This window comes from Chenopodium album, chromosome 13, assembly GCF_948465745.1.
Source record: "Chenopodium album chromosome 13, dcCheAlbu1.1, whole genome shotgun sequence".
Taxonomy (NCBI): Eukaryota; Viridiplantae; Streptophyta; class Magnoliopsida; order Caryophyllales; family Amaranthaceae; genus Chenopodium; species Chenopodium album.
In genome coordinates, this window is record NC_137846.1 from 21,048,404 (window position 1) to 21,073,560 (window position 25,157).

The 25,157-nt window shown below is 36.2% G+C and overlaps 1 protein-coding gene across 1 annotated transcript; it reads right to left on the reverse strand.

Moving 5' to 3' along the window:
• Nucleotides 1-247: 247 nt before the first annotated feature.
• Nucleotides 248-11,507, reverse strand: LOC145576489 (uncharacterized). Its single transcript, XM_081634246.1, has 6 exons — nt 11,256-11,507; nt 7,238-7,789; nt 4,852-4,940; nt 4,062-4,161; nt 751-940; nt 248-641 (listed from the first exon to the last, which is right to left on the reverse strand). Exons 1-6 carry the CDS (start codon nt 11,403-11,405, stop codon nt 520-522), a joined length of 1,203 nt encoding a protein of 400 aa, XP_081490372.1. The 5' UTR covers nt 11,406-11,507; the 3' UTR covers nt 248-519.
• Between the last annotated feature and the right edge of the window lie 13,650 nt (nt 11,508-25,157).

Here is a 25,157-nt window from a genome sequence, read left to right on the forward strand (position 1 = left end):
AAAAATCCCCCTTTTTTCATGATCAACGTAATTGGTGGCAGACGAGAAGCTAGCTAATTAGAAGAACACAAACAAGGAAGAAGAGGTCATACAAGAACAATTAAATAGGTGCGAATTAAGCCTGCACAAATCATATTGATAGTATATTTTGAATTACTACGAAAGAGATGAAATTCTACAATACATATTTCAGTAAAGTGAACAAATTGACGAGTTATCAACCTCAAAACATTATAAAACTGTATTTTTGGATGAATGCGGATCTTATACAACTGTTAACTGATCTAATAATCTTTCAACATTCTCAATTTCTCACATCAATGACAGGGATAGATCAACTCCAATATCTACCAACAAAGCAAACTGACTTAAAGCCTGCGTGAACTACAAAACTTTTGGCACAACGACATGACTTCCAAAAATGAACAGAATACAAATAACAAATAGTAATTCAATGGAATTTTCATCGAACCTGTTTTAAAGCAGTCTAATTGAAAAATACATCAATTGTCCTCAAGGCTAAACGTTTTGATTAGGATAGTATAAAACCACAAGCTTCGCCACTACAACCAAGCACAACTTGATGGCTATGTTGCACAAATGTGTTCTCCAGCCCTTTTCCTTGTTTTCTAGGATGGTACCTTGTATTGGTTTTTGCAATATCCAATCCAAGATGCATTAAGTAATCTTAAATCCGACTTGAGAGTGTTGTTACTCAGACTACAAAAATTCAACAATCAGTTCAAATACCTTGGCTCTTCCTTGGTCCATCCAGAGATAAAGAATGATAGGGTTTCCTAAGAATACTCTGTACAGCTTTAGAAGAGGAACCATCAGAGTGACCCTGGAAAGCCATTATGCAGTGCTTTCCCATAATCGACTTTTTTATGCATTTTACCACATTAAGGCAATGAGAAACATAGTCCATTCCATCTACAACCTGTTCAATAGAAGGGGAAAAGTCAGTAAGGCATAGAAACACATGGAAACTTGGAGAAACTGGAACTCATCTACAAGATGATGGTAAAGAAAAAACAATGACAGCAAAATGACTTTCCCCAAAGAGTACAATTCCTTAAAAAAAAAAAAGGTCTACACAATGTAGTAATTTAATAAGATAAATAACATGGAATTCTAACCTATTTTAAACATTAGCAAGAGAAAATGTAAAAAACAGAATTTAAAATGCTGCTTCTAGGCAAATAGTCCATGATGCAAAATAGCAGCATGTTTTAAAGTAGAAATTCCTTTGGTCAACTTCTCCGGTTATCCCTGCCCGAAATATCGAAGTAAATTTTAACCTGACGAGATCACATGATAAAAGGCTAAATAGGCTCTCTTTTTGGCAAGAAATAAGAATTGCATTAATAATCACCAGAGGTGTCACTCATGTATGAGGGAGGGTTCAGGACAAAAAGGTTCATGCCTTAAAGGTATCATAGAGCTGTTCATCTACAATATTAAGTGAATTGACGCTCGGGCATTAAAACTTGGCTCCAGCTACACAAAAACTTAAAACCTTGATAAGTAGAAACTAAGTCCTCCAATGGCATTTATTTCCATTTTTCCAAGTGCACCAACACATTCATTCTCTCCCTCAAAAAATAAATAAATAAATAAATAAAATAAAAATATCTACACTTCGTCAAGCCAAGTTTGTTTCATACTTATTTTCCTTCATCAAGCCAATCTTGTATCATACTTATTTTCTGGGCAGCATGTATGTCTAGTTGGATCCAGCTTAATCCAAACAAGGTTAAAGACGAGTGCCAAAGAGAATGAGCCCTAAGGCAAAACAGCAAAAGAGGAGAACATAACAGAATATTCTTCTTTAAGCAAAAATTGCAACGACGAAGGTTCCTTTTCTAAGGACATCCCATAATGATTAGTGACTCTTACTAAGACACCAAACCATCTCATCCTCCTTCCCTGAGCTCTTGAACACAAAGTCATTTTAAAAGCCTTGAGACTAAATCTTCTTCCCAGTAATTAGTAAACCTCAAAAGGTAGGATTCCAATGTTTCTACTTAAAATTCCATACCAACAACTTGGAAACGTTGACCTCCTTAAATCTTAGCAAATCTTGAAATTGAGCTTTTAGTGGTTTAACTCCACACCAAATGCCAGGCCAAAACAAAATTGTTGAAATAATTTCAGGTTTAAAACCAACCAACGACATATTATATAATCCACCTGAAATGGATTTCTATTTTCCTACACCACAAGAAGAAGAACTATAAGGCCTCTTACACCATCCTAAGTTATCAACACCACAATGAGCTAAATGATCTTCCACAAAGCATTGTCTTCATTCCCAAACTCTAGAGCCATTTATTCTTAGAGCATCACTCGTAAAGTGGACTGAATTAGAATCATATATGGAAATAAACTATCAGAGGGTGAAAGTAAGATCATGGCGATTTATTCCTTGCACGCAGAAGCTTTTGTTGTATAAAATCTAAAACAGCAGAAAAGAATGACTGGGACACTGTCAATTTGTGGACTGGCTAGCTGAGGGCCCCTCGTCCCTTATAACTCCGCGAGAGAGAACTTTTTACATCAAAACTATTATTACCATGTTCTTTTTTAATAATAAAACATTCTCCTGAATTAAGATTACTAGATATCTAGTTGACCTGCCCATGAGATGACAATTACAGCCAGAATTAGTGAGAATATTGGTTCTTATATAATCTTTGCTACTACCTATTCTTCAAATCATACAAGGATACCTTCTGCTTATTAACTTACCGAACTACCTCACACTTTGGCAACAAATAAACTTATCAATAATCAGAAGTTTCAGAAGGGAGGAATTAAAAGCAAGATTAGATAATGCAGTAAGATGATTTATTCATGCATAATATGTTAGACCCAGAGTCATAATATTATAAACTACAATCTTTCAGATCTTGTCATTACACTGTCAATTCGTCATTATTTTGGTCAGCCTTAATGCTCAACCAGATAATTCCCAGTTTGAGAATTCAGATTCTAATCTTGTTCAATTTGATTCAAATGACTCCTCATACTGGCCAAATCATTTCTAGCAATATCTAGAATCATGAATGCAACCAAAAAAAATAAAAAATAAAAATAAATAAAAAATAAAAAATGAATAAAAAGATTTGCACTTGGACTTGAAGGAACATTTTGATCCCAACAGGGTAACAGGATATTTCACATTTTTTAAACTTAAACTTTCTTCAACCTATGCCTCTCTGTCCATCATAGCACAACAAAAACAACTCATATATCATCCTTCTGATTAGCGGGATAAGGAGAAGGATGCCATGACTTCTCTATTCTTATCACTTACTTCCTCCATTCATCTTTAGTTGAGAAGTTTCTTTTATCAGGTTTGCCAATGCAAAATTCTATCGTTGATATCTTTATGTATGATTATAAGACGTTGATATTTTGGAACTACATATTGAGATGAATCTAACAAAATCCCACATGACTATTTTTATCATCTATAAATCGAAATACTAGTCAAAGTAAAGTTTTTGAATAGTGGAAAAATCAAAATGTGTCACCCAAAAAAGAGCAGAGGTAGTATTACTTATCTTGTATAAAGCATACAAGACCATACAAAATTATAAAGATAACCAGTTAAACCAAACATCAATAATCAGAGAAATCCGGACTAGAAAGATTAAGAATAAACCAAAACTTGAATAGATCAGATAAGAACACCTTGAATAAGGTGAAAAGAACAAAAGCCTCACACCCACACCGTGTCCCGCTAAGAAGGATATGTATCCTTTTTTGCGGTGTGGGCAAATGGACACACACAAAGAATATTAGACTGAAAACTACATGCACAACTCTCACATTACTGTCCTTCCTTTTTAGTCTTCCATTTTTACCAATTTCCCCTCCCTACCTTCCTACCCCTATCTTCTCAAGCAAATTGCCTTTTAGGAAATTCTACTTCGAAAAGTAAGCTTTTGAGGGTTACAAATGCCAATAATAAAACAGAAAAACAACTTATGAAAGCAGCAATCAGCGGCACAACATATGCCTCGATAAATAAACTGAAAATTTAAAAAATTTACCAGCAAAGAAACCCCAGATATATCAACTGCCTTTAGCAAAACAAGCTCCCACAGGCGTTCAGGCGTTGCTATAAGAAATTCAGGTTCACAACTCCTTAGGCTGCAGAAGAAGGATAATTATCATGAGAAACCAAAGATCAATGAATTTATAAAGCTAGAATTGCAATACATGACACTCAATCCAGAATCCAAGCACCTAGGACTAGATTGGTTTTTCACATTGAGTCTCCTATTTCAAAAAAGTGTGATGATTGAGAGACCTCTTAAATTAAAAATAGTTTTATGTTAGTGGACGTTAGAGGTTGACATAAGATTACACAGCAACAATTTCTTGGTAATATAAACCTTGGGAGTTATATGGTCATTCAACTTCTCAAAAATGAGAAAATTTTCCTTACCTAGTCCCCCCCAAGATTATTTAAGCTTTCCACAAGAAGCACAGAAATCTGTAGTCAACAAAATAGCTTCTATATTTTCCAGGAAGTTACTTCCAGGTTATAGGATATAGATAAAATCCTGGCAAATATAACTGCCCACATCAAGCTGATCAAATGGCATAAAAGCACAAGCGCCTATTGACCGGATCCAGATGTTTACAGTTTTACACCAGTAACATCATATATCAAGAAAAAGTTTCAAATAAATTACATCAGCAACACCAGTTCTCAACAGTTATGCATCTACCAATGCATCAGTATATAACAAATGAAAAGTATACAGGTCATTTACCAACGCATCATTGACAACACAAGAGTATGAAATACAAAAAGAATGGAGATTTCAGACACACCCTTGAACTTGATGCTCCACTGAAGTACCAGGATGTAAACTCACTGTGTGTATGCCGAAAGCTTTTAAAGGCTTGCACACAGAACGCACCTGAAAGAACACAAAAGAAATCAAAGTAAAGCAAACTTACAAGACCTTAAAGAAGACAATCTGTGCATCAGGAGAGAAGACTAAATCGTCTTCTAGTAGCCTGCAAGAACATTAATTTATATCCCATATACAAATTTGCAGTAGTAACTGCTTAGAATCTTAAACCTTCCAAATTGGAATACAAGATAAGAGTAACCATAGATTCATGGTGTTTGGATGTATAATTTTGCCACAAACAAAAGAGAACCAGAAATTAAAGAAACCACACAAAAGGCAGGCAATGAAATAAGAGATTGAAACTAAATTGGAAAAAGTGATTCACAAACACACACACACACACACACACACACATAAAGTAGAAAATGATTGCAAGTACCCAAAAAATGAAAAATGAGTGACTTGAAGAGGGAAGGCGGAAAACTACGCTTGTGAACAAAAACCCTATTGTCTTGATTGCTTATAGAGGTGAAATCCTAGATCTGAAATGTGATAATTGAAGCATCTTCGAATAGATCAATAGTTCATATGAGACAATTACATTATCAACTGTATGTTAGATAGTCAATTTGATCAAGTAAATCGCATTTTCAGCTATTCGCACCCCAAACAGCCAGCAATTCTAGATGGCCAACCAACTCTGCAAGTGATGGGATTGGTTCGTGAGGAGCGGGTAACACTAAGCCTTACCATCAAAAAAATTAACCAAAAGACTAGATCAAGAGTGATTATATCAACTTTCCCAAGCTTGAGCATTGAAGTGTAATCCAGTGTGTGCTAAAACACGGCCATGATACTCAGATGTGTCATATACATGGGCTGCCTGTATTGGCTGGTGGTATATGCTGATGCACTGAAGTCTTAATTTAAAAATCACCTAACATGACCAAATAAATCTTAGTTTTCTTAAAAGCACGAGGCCTATAGAGGTGCAAAACTGCAAACGATCCTAAAATCTGAGGCATGAGGCACATGCACACACATTTGCAAACTCAAAGCACAACAAAATTGAGTATTTACATCATATTTCCTGCAAAAATATCATAATATCGGTTTTAAATTGAAATTTTAGAGTTTCTCCTACTTCAGTCGATAAGATAACAGGTCTAAATAAATACATATCATAGGGATGGATTTTAAAAAGTAACGTCATTACCTCCATCCAAAGAAACCTAGAGCTCTGGACACCCCTAAGGTACACTTTTAAAATTACAGTGCTAGCTTATGAGGCATATTTTGGTAGCTGCCACAAGACAGATCAACTTCAAATGGCCATATTACTATACATGCTTTATCAAAACATGAAGATGTGACTGCTAAGATTTGCATATAGGAACTTCATGAAAGGATGAGTAGAAATTGAGATATGCCCTTCAAAGTTGAGATCACTTATATTGAAAACTCTCTATTTAACCCAATTATAACTATGAGAAACTCATCCTCTTCAGTCATTGCTAACTGCCAAGCATCACTTTCACCTTATGACTCCTAGATTTCATCCTAAAGTATTCTGACTTAGAAGCTATTAATCCCATAAGAGTAGGAACATAGCTGATTAATCCATTCCTGACACCATTTTTTTTTTTTCTGTTTGGATCAATGCTCACCCATTTAAATGTTAAAAAGGGACTGCCTTCACCTTGTATCCACCCAGATCAAATACGAGGATGGAGTCTTATGAAAACCAACTAATCAAGTGTTGATGTGTCCCTTAGCATACATATATGCATGTGTTTCACCACGAAGATAATACCAATACTATAGCCGACAAAGACATCATCGCTATTTGGAAATATGAGTAAAAACAAAGCTGTAGATCACTAAAGACATGTTCCTTACAGAATGCATCCTTGAGAATTCAAATCTACATCCATATTAACACTTAAAGCATACTACAAAATTGCAAGGATGCATATTCATGATATGTTAATATGTTACAATCGCTGTAATAATTAAACATCGCTGTAATATTTAAACATTAGTCCTCAATCTCCTCATTCATGACAGGAATTATCACATCAATTTTTAACATTAGATGTTAGCATTATCGCATTGATTCATAGTAAAAGAATAATTTCAATGAAAAAATAAATAGATAAATAATAATAGAGAGCATGTTTGATGAGAAAACAAAAAAAATAAAAAACAAGACGTAACTAAGTGGTGCTATAGTATTGAACAAGGTACACTTAATAATAGGGAAAAAAAATCATAGATACATATGCAAAATTTATGAGAACATAAAAAAACAGTTAACTGCAAAATTCACATTTAAATTTAAAAATTTTATGCCAACTAACCTTATTCGCTTTCTCTTGTGATGGTACAAGATATAACAGGAACGGGTTGGAGAAGGATACCCCATCCTTCTCCTTCTGTGAAATGCTGTCAGCTGCAGTGGAGGCTATCCAGGCCATTTGCTGCACAGAAGGACTAGTTCCACTGTTTTCTAATATATCAGCACCTATGGAATAAGACTTCCAAAATTCAACTCCCCATGAATCAACAAACAAAGGTTTGTCCTGTTCCTTATTCAGCATGCCATCACCAAGCAAAGAATCCCGTATAGAGTTCAAGCAAGAGCAAAGAAACTTAGATGGACAGCCAGAATTTCCTAAAGTACAATCATTGAAGTCTCCATCTCCTAGCTTTGCTTTCTTTTCCTTTTGATTTTTTAAGTTCACTTGATCACCACAAAGCATTTCTTTCTGTTGTTTTTTGCCTTCTTTCTTTAAGGTTTCCTTGTTTTTTATTTCTGGAAGCAGCCGTTTGTTTTTTCTGGTGCTAATATTTTCTTTTCCATGTCTCTCGTTGAAAGGGTCCTCAGGTGAGGGAAGACTATAGCACATGCCCTATAAAGTAGAAGATTAAAAATCAACGATAAAGATGTAAAATGAGCAGGCTATCCAAACATTACATACATTCATCAAAAGAATGGCGTAGAGAGAATCAATAACACTTTGGTATAATAATTACTAAATCCCAAATATAAAGCACAAAGCTAAAATAAAAACAACAGTAAAAAAATTACAAGAAAAATTAAAAGGTCAGACACTCCTCTTAAGTGGGGAGCAATGACTAAGAAGTAAACATTTGAAAAGAATAAAAAGAGGGAGAAGATAAACAAACTTATGATTTAAGAACTAAATTCAAATTACGAACAATAATTCATAGCCTCATAGGTAATTTCTTTTATATTACGAACGATAGAAATTAAATTTAAGAAGGCACAGTTGTTTATGGCAGCCTAAAATAGACAAACTTATAATTTTCTATTATGGAGAAGAGCACAGCAACATGGAGGGCAAAGTTGTTTATGGTGAAGTGTGTCAAAGATAAGAACCAAATGGTCCTAGTGCAAGAGGAGGGCATCAAGGACAGGTGGAAGGGGTACTTCGATGAATTATTTAATGGAAGTAATGGAGTTGTGATAGGAGATACCTCTATGAGTGATGAAGAAATCAACATGGAGTATGTGCGAAGGATTAGGAGAGTAGAGGTAGAGATTGCACTGAGGAAGATGAAACCTAAGAAGGCGGTTGGCCCTGATGGGGTACCGATAGAGGTGTGGAGGTGTTTGGGTAAGATTGGTATTGATTGGTTAACAAACCTTTTCAACAAGATATGGACGGCTACAAGGATCCCACAAGATTGGAGGAAGAGCACCTTGGTCCCGGTTTATAAAAACAAAGGAGACGCTCAAGATTGTTCTAACTATCGAGGAATTAAGCTTATGAGCCATACTATGAAGTTGTGGGAAAGGGTGATTGAACAAAGGTTGAGGGCATGCACAAGCATTTCAGATAACCAATTTGGTTTTATGCCTGGGAGATCTACTATGGAGGCAATCCATTTGATAAGACAAATGATGGAGTTTTATAGGGTAAAGAAGAAAGATCTTCATATGGTCTTTATTGATTTAGAGAAGGCATATGACAAGGTGCCAAGAGAGATACTTTGGTGGGCAATGTTGAAGAAAGGTATCCCACGAAGGTATGTAGACCTAGTTAAGGATATGTATCGGGATGTGTCAACAAATGTGAGGACATGCGGAGGGTTGACAAAAGATTTCCCTATTACAATCGGATTGCATCAAGGGTCTGCATTAAGCCCTTTTCTTTTTGCAACGGTTCTAGACGAATTAACTAGACCAATTCAAGATGAGGTTCCATGGTGTATGCTGTTCGCAGATGATATCGTTTTGGTGGATGAGACTAAGGATGGGGTTAATGTCAAGTTGGAGCAATGGAGGCAAAGGTTGGAATCTAGAGGGTTTAAGCTAAGTCGGAGTAAGACTGAATATTTGGTATGTCGTTTTGGCACTCAGAGGGGGACAAGCAATGAAGTGGTGAGTTTGGATGGAAAGGATTTGACCATGAGTGAATGTTTTAAGTACCTAGGGTCGATCATCCAGAAGAATGGTGACATTGATCAAGACGTGACCCACAGGATTAAGTCAGGGTGGCTTAAATGGAGAGCGGCCACGGGAGTGCTATGCGACCGCAGCATTCCCTTAAAGTTGAAGGGAAAATTCTACAGGACTGCCATAAGACCAGTGTTGCTCTATGGTACAGAATGTTGGGCTTCTAAGAAAGAGCATATTAAAAAGATGGAGGTTACGGAAATGCGCATGTTAAGGTGGATGTGTGGAAACACTTTAAGAGATAGAATCAGAAATGAGGTTATTCGCAAGAAAGTAGGTGTGGCGGGCATTGTAGATAAATTAAGGGAAAATCGTCTGCGTTGGTTTGGACATGTAAGACGGAGACCCGAGGGTGCACCGGTGCGAAGAGTGGAAGAGTGGGACCATGGAGGGATTAAACGAGGAAGAGGGAGACCAAAGATGACTTGGTTGGAAGGAGTGAGGAAGGATATGAAGTGCATGGATTTACGTGAGGATGAAGTTTTGGATCGTAAGGGATGGAGGAGAAAGATTTATGTTGATGACTACACGGAATAATCAAATTTGGTTCATGTTAGCCGACCCCACTTTTGGGATTAAGGCTTTGATTGATTGATTGATTGATTGATTGAGAAGAGCACAGCAACGTAAACAGCAAATTTTATTGTTATACAGCAAATTGGTCTCTTTAGTATTTATATAATTCATCAACATTTTTCCAAATTGGATGCAATTGACAATCTGCTTATACGAAGAACTTCCTTCAAGCCAAAACTTTACAATGTAGCCATGTCATTAAGATGTCTACTATCAATGATATCTACTTTCCCAGCCTACTTTGTTTATTCTACCTAATCTACTTTACAATGTAGATTATAAGTGTTTTTATGAATTAGATAAGCAAAATTATACCAACAATGATGACTCAAGTGCTCACACAAAAACATTCCTACCATAAAGTTATTCAATAGCTTCAAGCTACCAGGACTTGGAATAGTGATTTAGATTAATGTCTTCTTCAGTCTAATGTCTACGATGTCAAGTTCTTGGAAGCAAATATCCATGTACATCACATTAGTTGGAAAGGATTGCAAGTGAAACAAAGAAAAACGTAACTTGTCTAAGACTTGAGTATATATTGGGTAGCTCTTTCATTTGCAGATTGATATAAAAATGATGAATTAATATCTGAACAATGATCGTCAACTTTTTTGCATTTTCTCTGTCTTTGAAGTGTCATTGACTTGGCCCTATTCCAACTCCAAGAAACAAGACAAGATCCAACGTGGGATATGAAGATGGACAAATTTCAAGCTTAACTAAATTCATAGAGTTTCACCATTTCTTTCTTGTAAGCCATCCCACCAAAATATGTCATTTTTCCATTCAACTAGTCCTCAACTCCTCATAAACCCAAAAATTGAAACTAAGAATTCACTCTTTCCTATGATTTTCTTCCTTCATGCTATCTACACAAAAAAAGTGAAACCGGAATTTTTCCAAACCCCAACAGGTTTTAATTGTTCCTTTATAATTATTAGCAAAAACCATATAATCTACGGAATCAAAAGCATGATGATTTTCTCATTCACAAACGTTTCAAAATAACAAATGACATTTGATTTTGACCATTAATTTGTTAAAACTTGTGGTAAAAGATGCAAATTCACAACTTTACAAAATTAAACTATAAACACAACATTACAAAATTAAACTATAAACACAAAATTACAAAATTAATCAAATTTTGTTTTTGAGGGAAAAATAAATCAAAATAACAATTCCAGACTTATGCTAAAAGATGTAAATTCACAATATAACAAAATTAAACTATAAACACCCAATAAAAAGAACTTCTTAAGAACAGCAAATAAATGAAAAATAAAAGAAATAGAAAAAAAGGGAAAGCAGTAAACCTGGCAGTTGCGGCGTTTGCCGGATTGGCGACGCTTCTTGGCGGCAATAAGAGCAGCAACGCGAGAAGAGACGGCAGAAGGATCTTTAGCAAGTTTCTTACGATTGGCTTTATTCTTCTTCTTGATTCTTGCGTCGTCGCCTTTCGCCATTGTTGATAACTCACTGAAGAAACAGGAAATGAAGAGAGAGAGGCAGCCAAAGCAAGAAGCAAGGAGGGGTTTTCGAACTAGGCAAGGTGAGGTTTAGGCCTATACAAAGTACTGTACATTTTTTGACCAAAAAAAAAAAAAGAAAGTTTATTATGTGTTGGAGGTGTAAAAAAGGGACCCAACCACATGACCTGAAGCTAACAGAAACAAGAGGTAATTTAAATTTCAACTTATGTAGACAAAATAATTTAGCACGACTCAATTTGATATAGATCTGATCCGACAAACTTGACCTGACTTGACGTGACCTCATGAGTTGTATGATACTCGAAAAGTGTATCACACCATTTATGAAGGGAGGTACTAAATGCAGGTATAATTTTACCTAAATGCAGGACAATTTAATTTTAGTCAAATTTGATTTTTCCAAATTTACCCTTGTTTTAAAGCTACCCCCAATAACTATTTAATTACCCTTAAAATTTTATTTGTACACATACAGTATCTCTTAGTCTTAAGACTCAACAGTTCAGCCATTCATCTTCATTCCTCAACTCACAAATCTCAGAAACTTAAATCTGGTTATTTCTCAAATTGTCAATACCAAAGCCATATTATAATTAAAACTTTTCAATACCCAAATTCAATCTTGGTCGTAAAATATTTTTAGGGCCTTCATCTTATGATTGGCTATGATTTCCGGGCCTCTTCACTGTCTACCGGAATAAAATTCCGAGGCCCTTCAGTATCTACCGGAGTTAATTTCCGGGGCCATAAACCACCTATCGGCGTTAGATTCTGGGGCCGTAGACCACCTATCGGCCTTAAATTCCGGGACTCTTTACTGCCTATTACTGTTGAATTTGAGGCCTTTATCTAGGGAGGCCTTTACCCAGCCTTCTTGGGTTGCCAGATTTGGGTACCGGTAGTCCAAGCCTACTACCAACTAGACAACTACTGAATTGCAGATGATAAACCAATATCTTTGACTTTTTTTTTTTCCAATCATTAAGAATCAACAATTTCAATAGCCAACTACAATGGAAGCAAAAGGAAGAAGAATCATATTAAAGACCCAAAATTCGATCAACTTCCAAATGATGATGGAGAAGAGGGCAACAAGCTGCTTATTGATTTGTTGTATTCATCATCTCTAGATCTATCGTAGTTTGTGAAGAAGACGAATATGGGATAGTAGGAGGTAGATTAGTCATTAGTGGTTATAATTATTATACGGGTAGTTTGGTCTTTTGTGTTTATACATGTCATTTATTTATCCTGCATTTAGGTTATTTTCTACTGCATTTAGTACTTGTGTTTATGAAAGACAATTTTTTTTTTTTTTTTTGGTGTTCCACCCGCTTCACCCATTGGGCTAATCCGGATTCGGGGATCAGTTTTGAGTGGTAAGGTTCCAGTCCCCTCCCGATTGTTGTTGCGGGGGATCGAACAAGGGTTCTCCCTACCAAGTGTAGTCCCAATCATCGATTATGAAAGACAAAATGAGTATATAGAGTCGTGCAATAAGTTTCAGATTTATATCAACGATAGGAGAAAAGGACAAATCTATTTAAGAAATAATGGACAAATAGTTATCTAGTTACTCCATTTGTTTTGTAATAGTTGCAATAGTAGGCATCGCACAAAATTTTAGAAAGTTTATTGGGTAGGATCATAGGGCAAATTTTACTCTCTCCGTCCCCAAAAGTTCGACCCTTTTGCCTAATTTTAGTCCCAAAATGATCGACCCATTTGCATTAAATTACCCACCAATTTACAACAATATTTGTGCAAAATTAGTTTCCCCATATAAAATTTTGTTTTTTCATGTATTTTTAATATTTTCTCTCTCTACTTTTTTACAAACCCCGTGTAAATTTATCTTTCCAATATACTTTTACTTCTTTTTATTTAACTTTCTTAATACCCGCGAAATCAACCTAAAAGGGTCGTTCTTTCGGGGACGGAGGAAGTATATAATGTAAAGTATAATTAGTGTGGAAGAGAAACAAGCAAAAAATACTATAACTAAGGTTAGTAGGAGAGAGAAATAATAAATGCATCGTGTTTTGGGTAAAAACAATGTGGACTAAAGAAAGTCCTAAGTCAAATGGGCTGAAGAGAGTTCGGTCCGAAAAGATGCTAGGCTGAGGATTCCTGCACAACAAAGCACGTTAACTAACCTCAAGGATTTTGGCAAGGAAAGCCCCTCTAATGATTAAATTAAGTCAGTACGTGTTAAATGAGAGAGATTAAAGAGTATTAAATGCTATGCAAGATATTTAATGCTATATTAGCTTAGATACATGTTGAATCACATTAAGATAGGATTAATAGGCATGTTTATGTTACTTTTATAGTTGCTTTTTAGGTTTTTAGTAGCTTTTTAGATTATTTTATCATAAGTTGTCCATTTTGTCCTCTATTACGCTTTGTTTGTGTTTTCTTAATGTTTCAGGTGATTTCATTATCATTTGGATGTTTTTTGTTTCGAGGTTTTTTGGAATCCCTTGGCATACAAATCTTCAATGCCTCTCGCCAAGTCTTAGACACCTGCAAAACAATGAATATTCCGTAACCGGAATATTTGCCTCCGACGATTAAGTTAGTGATCAGAAACGGAGGGTTTTTTTGAGAGAAAGTTAGAGAGATGTTAGAGCAAATAACATTTATAAATGCCTTAAATGCTTATGTCTCAATCCACCCACCCCAATCACCAATGATTGAGGTATTTATAGAAGAAAGGTGTGCATTGATTGGCTGCGCAATAGTTGTAGGACACGTGTCCTTGGATGCGCCATTATAGCGCGCTTTTCGGGAATTGGGCCCTTAATGTAATATTAGCCTTTTCCCCTCTCTCATGTGTTCTATGCTACCACATGTCCTCTTCCTATCGGGACACGTGTTGTAACACCCTAGAAATTCCTTTCTTTTAAAATACTTATTTGTACTTTTTAAATACGAAGTAGGAAATTGTAAGACATTACCGCCATCGTGAAAACGGCTAAGGCAATAATCAAAGACACACAACGGAAGACTATCTTTAAAACCATTCAAAACAAGTCTACTTAAAAGTCAAACCAAAAGAAAGTAAAGTTAAACCAAAGTCAAAAGAAGTCAACCTACAACTTGGAACCATTGTAGGCCCTTATTGAAACTGGAATAAAACTCAAAACCTTTGCGTTAGTCTCACAAGAAAAATATAATAATATAGTTAAATCAATAAACCCCATCATATCCCTATGTAAACTAAGCATGATTCGCTCTTCACTTATGCCCATCATGAATATGCTTCTCTTTACTTTGTCCCCACTACTCGCCATTAGAAAAGGGTCGTCGTAGGGCCTAGATAAAGACAAGGACAAACAAACATACAAACACACAATCAACAATGTCGAGTACATAAGCGTAACAAAACACACTAGCATGCTTTTATCCTATCATCACACAACTTACCTTGTTGCACCTGTTATAAGAATACAACATACAACATGACCAATCAATAAATAATTATTTAATTATCTTGATTAGGCATCGAACGGGATTCCAACCACATCCATGCCCCAAATAAATTGAGGTAAACTACACCGGGAGATAACCAGGTAGGAAAATGTCACATGTAGTGAAGGACGTCCTACGCATAATAATAGTAATAATAAAAGGAAAATACAGCGTCATGTACTCCCATTAGAAGTTATGGTCACTAGTAGAAAAACGTACATTTGCGTCGCCCTATTTGCATCACTCATACAAACGAGCGAAGCAAATGTTTTTTTAAGCATCCTTAAAAGTCATTTGCGTCGGACATTATCTAAGAAGTGATGCAAAAGTTAGATATATTTCAGCTTTCTACTATTTGCGTCGCGTTTAATTATTGGAACGACGCATACAATAATGTTATTTGCGTCACTGATTTACTGACAAGTGACGCAAATGAGTGAGTAAATACATTGCGTCACTCCTTTAATTTATGAGCGACTCATATAAATAATGTGCAACACTATATTTTCATTTATTTACGTCATATGTTATTAGTTAAGTGACGCAAATAACTCTTTTGCATTAAGGTTATTTCTGATTTTCGATCCTTGCTACCTCCCTTTCACTAAAAAAAAAAAAGAAAAAGAAAATAGTTGCTACTCCTACCTTCCAAGAAAGCGAATTTCTACAGCAAGACACCCAAAATTCGACCCTAATGTCCAACAAATTCGACCAAAAAACCCCCATTTCCTACCAAATTCAACAACCAAAATCGCAATCAAATCAACACCCATAATCAGCAGCAAATCCGAGCTATAATTCTCCAATTTTGAGCAAAACACCAAAAAAAAACCCTAAGAAATTCGAACCCATAAAACCCCAGAAAAATTGAGCAAATCCAAGCATAAAACCTCCATTTCGAACAAAAAATCGACTCAAAACCCCAGAAAATTCAAACACTAGAAACCCCAAAAAATTCAATCAAAATTCCTAGCCTCATATTCGAGTAATGACTGGAATTTTCGTCAGAAAACTTGATTAATTTCACCCCCCAAAAACCCTAAGAAATTCGAGCAAATTACGGCTACAATAATTGTAGTTCGACCCGTGTTCGCCCCCCAAATTACTGCATTTAGGCTCGACATTGGTGAATTTGTGAAGTTGATTTCACCCAAGGTAAAATTGCTTCTTGTTTTAATTTTCAAATTTTTCATGGTAGATAGAATGTAGCCTCTGACTTGAACAAGGACTTAGTTTAATTTAAGGTTTAGTGTTAGTTCATTAGAAAATAATTTTTATTTTGATTGAATTTTGTTGGTTAATATATGTAATTTTATATGGCAGATTTCTCAATTATGCGGAAGTGAATTCCTCAAGTTGCACGAGTTTTTGATTGTGGACAAACGATTGAGGCGGTAGTACACATACGACATTGTCTTCACATGTGGTGTATATATTTTAACCATTCTTTGTAATATTAACTTAGTTTTTTTGGTTAGTATAATGATTGTGAATTGTATGAGATTTGTAATTATGATATTATTGATTGGAATTGCAATAATATTTGCATCATTGGCTTAGATTCCAGTTCAGGGCTTACTTATTAGGAGTAAGGCCTTGTTAGTTCACCTTATTTTTACTTATTTCAGAAAAAATAAGTTCAGATCAGATCAGATTAAAAAATAAGTTCAGATCAAATCATCGTTTCATGTGCAGTTTTTTATCGCTACATATCTTTAATTTCGTAATTTAAAAAATTGTGAAAATTACATATTAATAAAATACACATTATTACGAACCTAACAAGATCCTATCTGATACATTTTTTTTCTTATAGATTATCATACATTTATGGTCAAAGTTTAGTCAAATTAAACAATCAGATCAGACCAGATTAGATCAGATCAGACCAAATCAGATTAGATTAGATCAGACCAGATCAGATCAGATCAGACCAAATCAGATAAGCAAAAATAAGGTGAACCAAACAAGTAAGTGTTAAATAGTCCCTGGTTTGGGATTGTTCTTGAATGTTCTATCTCATTTAGGTCGTAACTACTTGAATTGTTTTTGGGTCTAAGAAGATCATGGCTCACTATTTCCTGATCGTTCTCTGGGTACATATGTAGATAGCTGATTATCTACATCGTGTGCTTGGAGAACCATAGGGAAATGCTGCCGAATTTTCTTTAGAACCAAACTTTACAAGTAGTATTGGTGAGATAGGACATTCAAGAATGGGTTAGGTTGGAGTGATAAGGACCTGGTAGGACATTCAAGAATGAGTTCAAAAATGTTTTGTGCCTTATAATCTTTTTTATGGTTAAGGAACTTTATATGTTAGAAAATACGAGTATACACATTATCTTAAAATTAATTTTTGTTATTCAGTGGTTGACAATGGATCGAAGTTGGATGTATGGTAAACGTTTTACAAGGAACTGAAGAGTTTAGTAATGTTGCCTTAAAGTACCAAACAGAGAATAAATCGAAGATTATTATTTGTCCTTGCTGTGACTGTAATAATTCGAGGGGGAATCGTGATATAGATGATATTAAAGATCATCTAATTCGTTGTGGGTTTAAAGAGAACTACACAAGGTGGACATGGCATGGTAAGAGCATGTATAATGAGGCAAGTTCTAGTTATTTCCCAAGGGAAGATAAGAATCATTGTGATGATGATAATGAACATCAAGGTGAGGATATCGATATTGCTGATATTGGTGTTGAAAGTGAGAGTGAAGTGGAGAAGGACGGGATTGATGTGATGATGCATGATGTGGAAGACCATTTCACAGAGTGTTCCCATATATATGATAGTATTTTGAGAGCTGCAGAGACGCTGTTGTATCCTGGTTGTACAAAATTCACTAAACTTGGTGCCAAGTTGAAGTTATTTAACTTAAAGGCGAGCAATTGTTGGACCGACAAGGGTTTTACGCAATTGTTGGATGCCTTTGTAGAAATGTCCCCTAAAGGAAATGAACTTCCATACTCCCCTTATTAGGCCAAGAAACTTATGTACCCTATGGAGTATGTGAAGATACATGCTTGTCCCAATGATTGCGTGTTGTATCGAAACGAGTATGTTGGTTTGCATGAGTGTCCAAGGTGTGCAGTTTCTTGTTACAAGATGAATGATAATGGTGAGTTGTGTAAGAAAGGGTCTCCGGCTAAGGTATTGTGGTATTTTCCAATTATACCGAGATTTAGGCGACTTTTCTTAGATGAAAAAAATGCAAAATTATTGAGTGGCATGCCGATGGGAGGAAGAAAGATGGGTTAATTAGGCATCCGGCTGATTCCCCGTAATGGAGGAACATTGATCGAAAGTTCGAGGTCTTTGGTCAAGAAGATCGAAATCTTAGGCCTGGTCTTTGTACAGATGGAATGAACCCATTAGGGACACTTAGTACCCAATATAGCACTTGGCTGGTTCTTCTAAGTATCTACAATTTGCCTCCTTAGTTATGTATGAAGTCTAGATACATTATGTTGTCCCTTCTAATATCTGGGCCTAAACAATTTGGAAATGACATTGATGTGTATCTAGCGCTTTTCATTGAAGATTTGAGATTATTGTGGAATGAAGGTGTCCCAATGTTTGATGCATATAGTAAAACCAATTTCACTTTACGTGCCATGATTTTTGTACGATAAATGACTTCCCAGCTTATGGGAATTTGTTAGGGTACACCATGAAGGGAACAAATCCTTGCCCCATTTGTGAAGATGATTTGGAGGCATTGCACTTAGACAATTGTGGCAAGCATGTATACATGGATAATTGCAAACATCTTCCCGAAGACCACCGTTTTCGAAAGTAGAATAAGGACGCTTTTAATGAAAAAGTGGAGATGAGAGAAGCCCGTGGCCCTTTACGTGCAAGTGAGGTTTATCAGCGGGTCAAAGACATTGAGAATGAGTTTGGTAAGCCTTACAAAAGTAAATCAAATTGGGGTTATAAGAAGAAGTCTAAGATATGGCTATCCCATATTGGATACATTTGGAAGTTAGACATTGTCTAGATGTAATGCATATTGAGAAAAATGTATGTGATGCCATTATGGGAACTTTATTGAATATGCCAGGAAAGACAAAGGATGGATTTAAAGTAAGAAAAGACATGGCTGCTACGGGTCGTTTAGAGTTAGCACCTGAATCTCGTGGTAAACAATGGTATCTTCCCCCAACTTGCTTTTCTTTGTCTAAAAAGGAAAAAACTAGCTTCTGCGAGTCATTGCATGGTTTTAAGGTCCCGGCTGGATATTCTTCTAATTTTCGTAGACTTGTGTCGATGACTGACTTGAAATTGGGTGGCATGAAATCTCATGGTTATCATGTGTTGATGCAACAATTATTACCAGTTGTAATTCGAGGAGTTTTGCCGCCTCGTAAGGTATATGATTACAAGATTATGTGTCTTTTTTAACACTATCTGTAGCAAGGTCATAACTTCAAGTATTTTAGATGACTTGCAAGCAGATATAATTGAGACAATGTGTCAATTTGAAATGTATTTTCCCCCATCTTTCTTTGACGTGATGCCCCATTTTGTTATTCAACTTGTACGTGAAATTAAACTTTGTGGACCCGTGTGTATGAGATACATGTATCCTTTTGAATGAGAAATGCGTGACTTAAAGGGAAAACTCATGAATCCGGCCAAACCTGAAGCTAGTATTGTCCAACGAACGGTTGCTGAGGAAATGGCAGCATGGGTTGCTCAGTATCTTGCATGTGCATAGAAGATTGGGTTGACGATGGGAGGCTCGGAGGTCAAGGTACTATTGGTAGGAAAAGGTTATCCATAGGCTTGGATATGAAAAATAAGGTTGAGCTTTTTGTGTTGTAAAATCTTAGTGAAGTTCATCCTTACTTGGATGAGCACATGCTTTTTCTTAAAAATAGATATCCTTCCAAAAGTGATCTTCAGCTAATAAAGGAGCATAACTGTTCATTCATTACATGGTTTAAGAAACGAGTGATGTCCTAATTGTCTACCACACCTAACGATATATTTGACACATTGAGATGGTTAGCATATGGTGCTAAATATCAATTCAATTCATATGCGGGATACGACATCAATGGGTATTGTTTTTACAGTAGCCGACAAGATTACAAGTCAACAATGCAAAATAGTGGCGTTAAAGTAATAGGTTTGACATCTGAATATGTTAGTGGACATGATAAAACACTTGTGGATAAGATGAACTTTTATTATGGAGTCATTGAAGAAATAATAAAGCTGGACTATGTTGATTTCAAGATTCCTCTATTCCGATGTAAGTGGGCTGATAGTCACCGTGGTGTAAAAAAATATGAGCAAGGGAACTTCACCTTTGTAAATCTTGGTCGACTAGGGCATCTAGTTGATCCATCATATTAGCATCACAAGCAAAGAAGGTTTTTTACATGGCTGACCTAGCTATGTGTAAATGGTCAATTGTTTTATAAGGCAAAAGAAGGATACTTGGCATTGAAGATGTGGTGGACGAGGAAGAATATGATGAGTAATTTAATGAGTCACCACCTTTCGTTTGGAGCATCCCTCTAATAGTCAATAATTTTGTCACAATGTTGAAACATATTGATCATAATGAAGGATTTTATGTTGCAAAAGAGAAGAATGAAGTATGTATGAATTTTGTGGTTTTTTTTTTACAATATGTGTTACCAATTGCACAAATTGCATATTATTATTACATGTACAAGTTTATAATTTATAAATGATACAAATCGATGTCTTAATTGATATATGTCTTTCCTTTTTAATGTTTTTTACATTATAGGTAAGTAATAATGGAGGATGAGGATATGCATAATCGTTCCATGTCTTCGCAAGGTGAGGAAAGACTTGAAGATGAGCTACACAATCAATCACAATCAGAGCTACAAACAACAGACTCTCAAAAGGAGAAAAAGAAGCCAAGAGGTTCTTCAAAGGCCTAAAATCCATGCCTGGGGTTCCTAGAGTTCATAAATGGGATGAATTGTGTCGTCCCATTGGAACTTAGGCAAAAGCCTACAAAACTCATCTTGGTGAAATAAGCCTAGAAAAAGTGTCTATATTGTTTAAAGATTGGAATCAAGTTCCACAAGGAATAATACACTTTGTGGGAAGATGCTAAGGTAATATTCACTATTTAATGTTAGATGTTATACTATTGTATGTATAGACACCTACTTTTGGCCTCCTGTATCGACAGGAAGTGTAATGACGATAAATAAAACCATCTTCGTGTTGGATCGAAGTGAAGAATGCTTTTGGATAACTGGTTAAACCACAAAACACAAAAGACTAGCCCAAACCAAGAAACAAAGCCAAATAAAGTCCAATTAATAAAATCCGATCATAATTAGGCTTAAGCCCGTACTTAAAACCCAATAATGACGGATTTAGGAGCGCCTAGGTCAAAATAAGCGTTGCCGCAGAAAATAACGCGCGCATCTCAAGGAGTCGCGTTGGGTTGGTGCGCGCAACTAATTTAGTTGCGCGTGACACTCAGCGCAACTAATTTAGTTGCGCGTGACACTCAGCGCAACTTCCAGACTTGCGCTCGTGAAAGATTCAGAATTTTAGAAAATTGGAAAATCGAATCTTGCCATAAAGCTGCGCGCAAGACAAGTAGTTGCGCTGCCTATAGCAGCGCAGCTCAATCACTTGCGCTGGGTGGTCGCGCATAACTGATCTAGTTGCGCGCGATATCTGCTGCGGCGGAATGTTCAAAACCCTAAAACTACTCATTCCCTATAAATAGAGGCTTAATCCGAGGCTTAAACAGACAAAAATTAACCCTAAACTCTGGCGAAAAACTTGTGAACTTGTGCTACCTAACCCCTCTTGTCCTAAACACTCACCCCTTTGATATTTTGTTACTACGGTGGAGGTTCCTCAACAAGAAGGATTCCATAAGTGTTCTAAACGGAGATCTAGCAAAGAGAAGTGGTAAATTCCCGAGCACTTAGATAAATCATTTTTATTTTCTTGTTTAAAAGAACTTTAATTAATTAATTAGTGTTGCTTGATCACTTTAAAAGGTTTAATTAATCAATTCCACATAGTATCTTGCGTTAAATAAGATTAGAATTGAATAATTAATTGTTGGTTGATCACTTAAGCCAAGGCGAATATTGTTTATTTCTTGTCATATTCACGAATTTGATTAAATAAAGAATAACGACGTTGCAATGTAATTCCTGCGTGAATTAATATGTGTAAATAAAATCAACTAACTTAGTTTTAGGTATCGCGTTGCATATATTGTTTGGTGATGAAGTTGTAAAAAAGGAAGAGCTAGTAGAGACTGTACTAGGGCTAGAATAGCGATTCCCCTCTAAAGGGAACGTTATTTTAGTACCCTTGCTCCCTAACTCATTTCTGGTTTATGTAGACCAATTTGGGCATGGGTAAACTTACGATTCGTGCTAATTATTCCATGAACTCCACATGGAAGAAAGGCATGAACGAGGTTTATGAGTTTTCCATAAACTCGTTGGCGACTCCTACTTGTTTCTTATAAAAAAGCGTAATGATAGAATCAATTCTAATTCAAGGTCCCCCAAACAGTCAGGAATTCAAATTCTACTATACCTTAACAAGTGTAAAGTCCTAGGCTTTTAAATGGCCATGGGCATCTAAGGAAGGACCCCCTTATGATGGGATCACCCTCCTTACAGTATGATCATTTTGAAATTATTTGAATTTGAAATCATTTTGTTTTATTTAGAGAGAGTTTCACATTGAAGAAGATGAAAGAAAATAAAGATCCTACGCACTTGTGATAAGCGATGGAGAAATTTTAAAACGAAATTGGTTAGTGTGGGATCTCATCACTAGTAGAAAATTGTATTTGGGCACTGGTTCAAAACAGGCTTATCCCACCGGTTTTTAACCGATGCCTATCTAAGGGATGCCAAATCCAGGTATTTTTGCCACCGATTCAAAACCGATGGGAAAAGTGGTTATTAGCACCGATTAACGGTGACCATATTTTGTTATTAGCACCGGTTAAACGGTGCCATTAATATCCCAAAATATTAATTTTTATTTTATTTTATTTTTTCTTTTTAGACTTGAATTTATGTCGAAACAACATCACCATCCCACACCACCACCCCCCACCACCAGCCCACACCAACACCCCCCACCACCTTAAAAAAGTCGCACCACCTTAACCCACCTTCACCCAAATCCACACACCTTAACCTACCAGACCCACCAACTTAACCTACCTACCAGACCCACCACCTTAACCCACCTAACCTGAACCCACCCACTAGACCCACCACCTTAACCAAACCCTAACCCACCCAACTACCTCATACCTATCATCTAAACCCACCTAATCCGAACCCACCCACCTTAAACCATCCAACTAACCCAGATCTATCACCTAAACCCACCCAAATAAAACCCAGAACTACCACCCTACCCACCAAAAACTACCCACCACAACCGCCCAAAACCACAACCACAACCACCACCCAACACCACAACCACTAACTCTAGAATTCCATCAAAACCACGACCACCACCACAACCCCCGAATTCCACCAAAAATCTCAAAAAACAAAATAAAAGTAAGAAAAAAGAGAACTTACCTAAAATTCCACCAAAAAAAACCCCAAAATTTGCTTGAATTTGGGTTATAAAGATCAAATTCAATCATGAAAACTTTAGGTCTAGAGTTTTCATGGTCGAATTCGACCTGAAAACCTTTGGTTTCATCACGAGGAGAAAGAAAGTGCGAAAAAAGGCGGTTAGTGGCGGTCTTGGTGGTATTGTTGTTGCGACGATGGTTAGTGGTGGTGGTGGGCTTTGAGGGGAAAGAAGAGGAGGGATTTGAGGAGAGAGCAGAGAAGGAGAAGAACGAAGAGAGAGAAGGAGAGGAACGAAGGAGAGAGAAGGAGGGAGAGGAATGAGGGAGAGGAATGAAGGAGAGTGAAGGACGGAGTGGGATGAGAGGGGTAAGAGGAGAGAGGAGAAGCTAGGGTTAAGGGGTTTATAAATGGGGTGTTTTTTTTAAAAAAAAAATTTTGGCACCGGTTCAAACCGGTGGGATTATTATTTTTCCCATGCCCATTTTTTCCCCACCGGTTTTTAAAAATCGGTGGGTATTACTCGGTGCTAAAATACAATTTTCTACTAGTGCATGTACAAGGAAAATGCCTAAGGACAAAAGAATGCCGTATAAAATCTCTGATTTCATAACTGAAGATATGTGGAAAAAAATTGTGGAGGAGTATAGTACAGATGATTTTAAGGTGTGTGTATATTATAATCAATAAGCATGCATGTTATTTGTTTACGGATTCTTATGCTAACTATTCTCCATTTATTCTTGTAAAAAAAGGAAATTAGTGAGAAGGCAAGACAACGTCAGTCTTTCAACGAATACCCTCACCATTTAGGAGTCAAATCAGATGGTGAAATGAATATCGTATGGCGTAGAAAAGGGTATTCCCTCATCATCTTCATCATCCACTACTTCATCTTGTTCTTTGGTTGTGTCTAGTTCGCCGGATAGGACATATGCTTGGCTTCTAGCAAGATCAATAGAAGTTGATAAGGGAAATCCTTATTTGCCGGATGAGAAAATAAGAGAGGTGAAAGAATCCATTGTAAGTATATAAAAATAAGTCTTCATTCTAATTTTGAATTAATTTTGTTAAGTTTATGTATTACAACTCTAGTTTACTAACTTTAAGTCTTTGTGTAGGATTATTGGAGAAAGCAACAAGCTGATGGGAAATTTGTTCCTAATAGGCATGATGATATCTTATCTCGTGCCCTTGGGAAAAAGATCGTAATGGTTGGGCGATAGCATTTGGCAATGAAATTGGCATTAAAGATGTATGGGGATCCGAAGAGTGGCGTAGTGGTCTATGGGGTAAGGAAATCGGAGATGTTGAGCTAGAAGAATCAGAGGCAAGAGTAACCCAAAGGGTACAAGAAGAGACTATGTAGGAGATGGACTCTAAGATGGATTCCATGTTTCAAGAGAAGTTTATGTTATTTGCTTAACAGATTGGTATTTAGATTCCAACTGAATTGATGGAATTGAATAACATAGATCGGACCACTCTGCAAAATCCCGGTAGTTGCCAATCAGTGAGTGATAATCTATTTCCAATACAGGTTTCCTAAACATAATTTCTTTTTTAATTTTGTAATGGTTTTTGTCTACTATATTATTTAACTTTGATGTCATTTTTTTTTGTCTAACTTTGTAAGGAACCGGTTCCATGCAAGCTATTGTTGTT

Excerpts from the sequence above, each read along its gene's own strand:
- LOC145576489 (XM_081634246.1), bottom strand. The coding sequence starts at position 11,405 with ATGGCGAAAGGCGACGACGCAAGAATCAAGAAGAAGAATAAAGCCAAT. Across the intron at positions 4,941-7,237 it reads CACAAGAGAAAGCGAATAAG|GTGCGTTCTGTGTGCAAGCC; the intron begins GTTAGTTGGCAT and ends GTGTTCTTTCAG. Across the intron at positions 941-4,061 it reads TATCTGGGGTTTCTTTGCTG|GTTGTAGATGGAATGGACTA; the intron begins GTAAATTTTTTA and ends TCTATTGAACAG.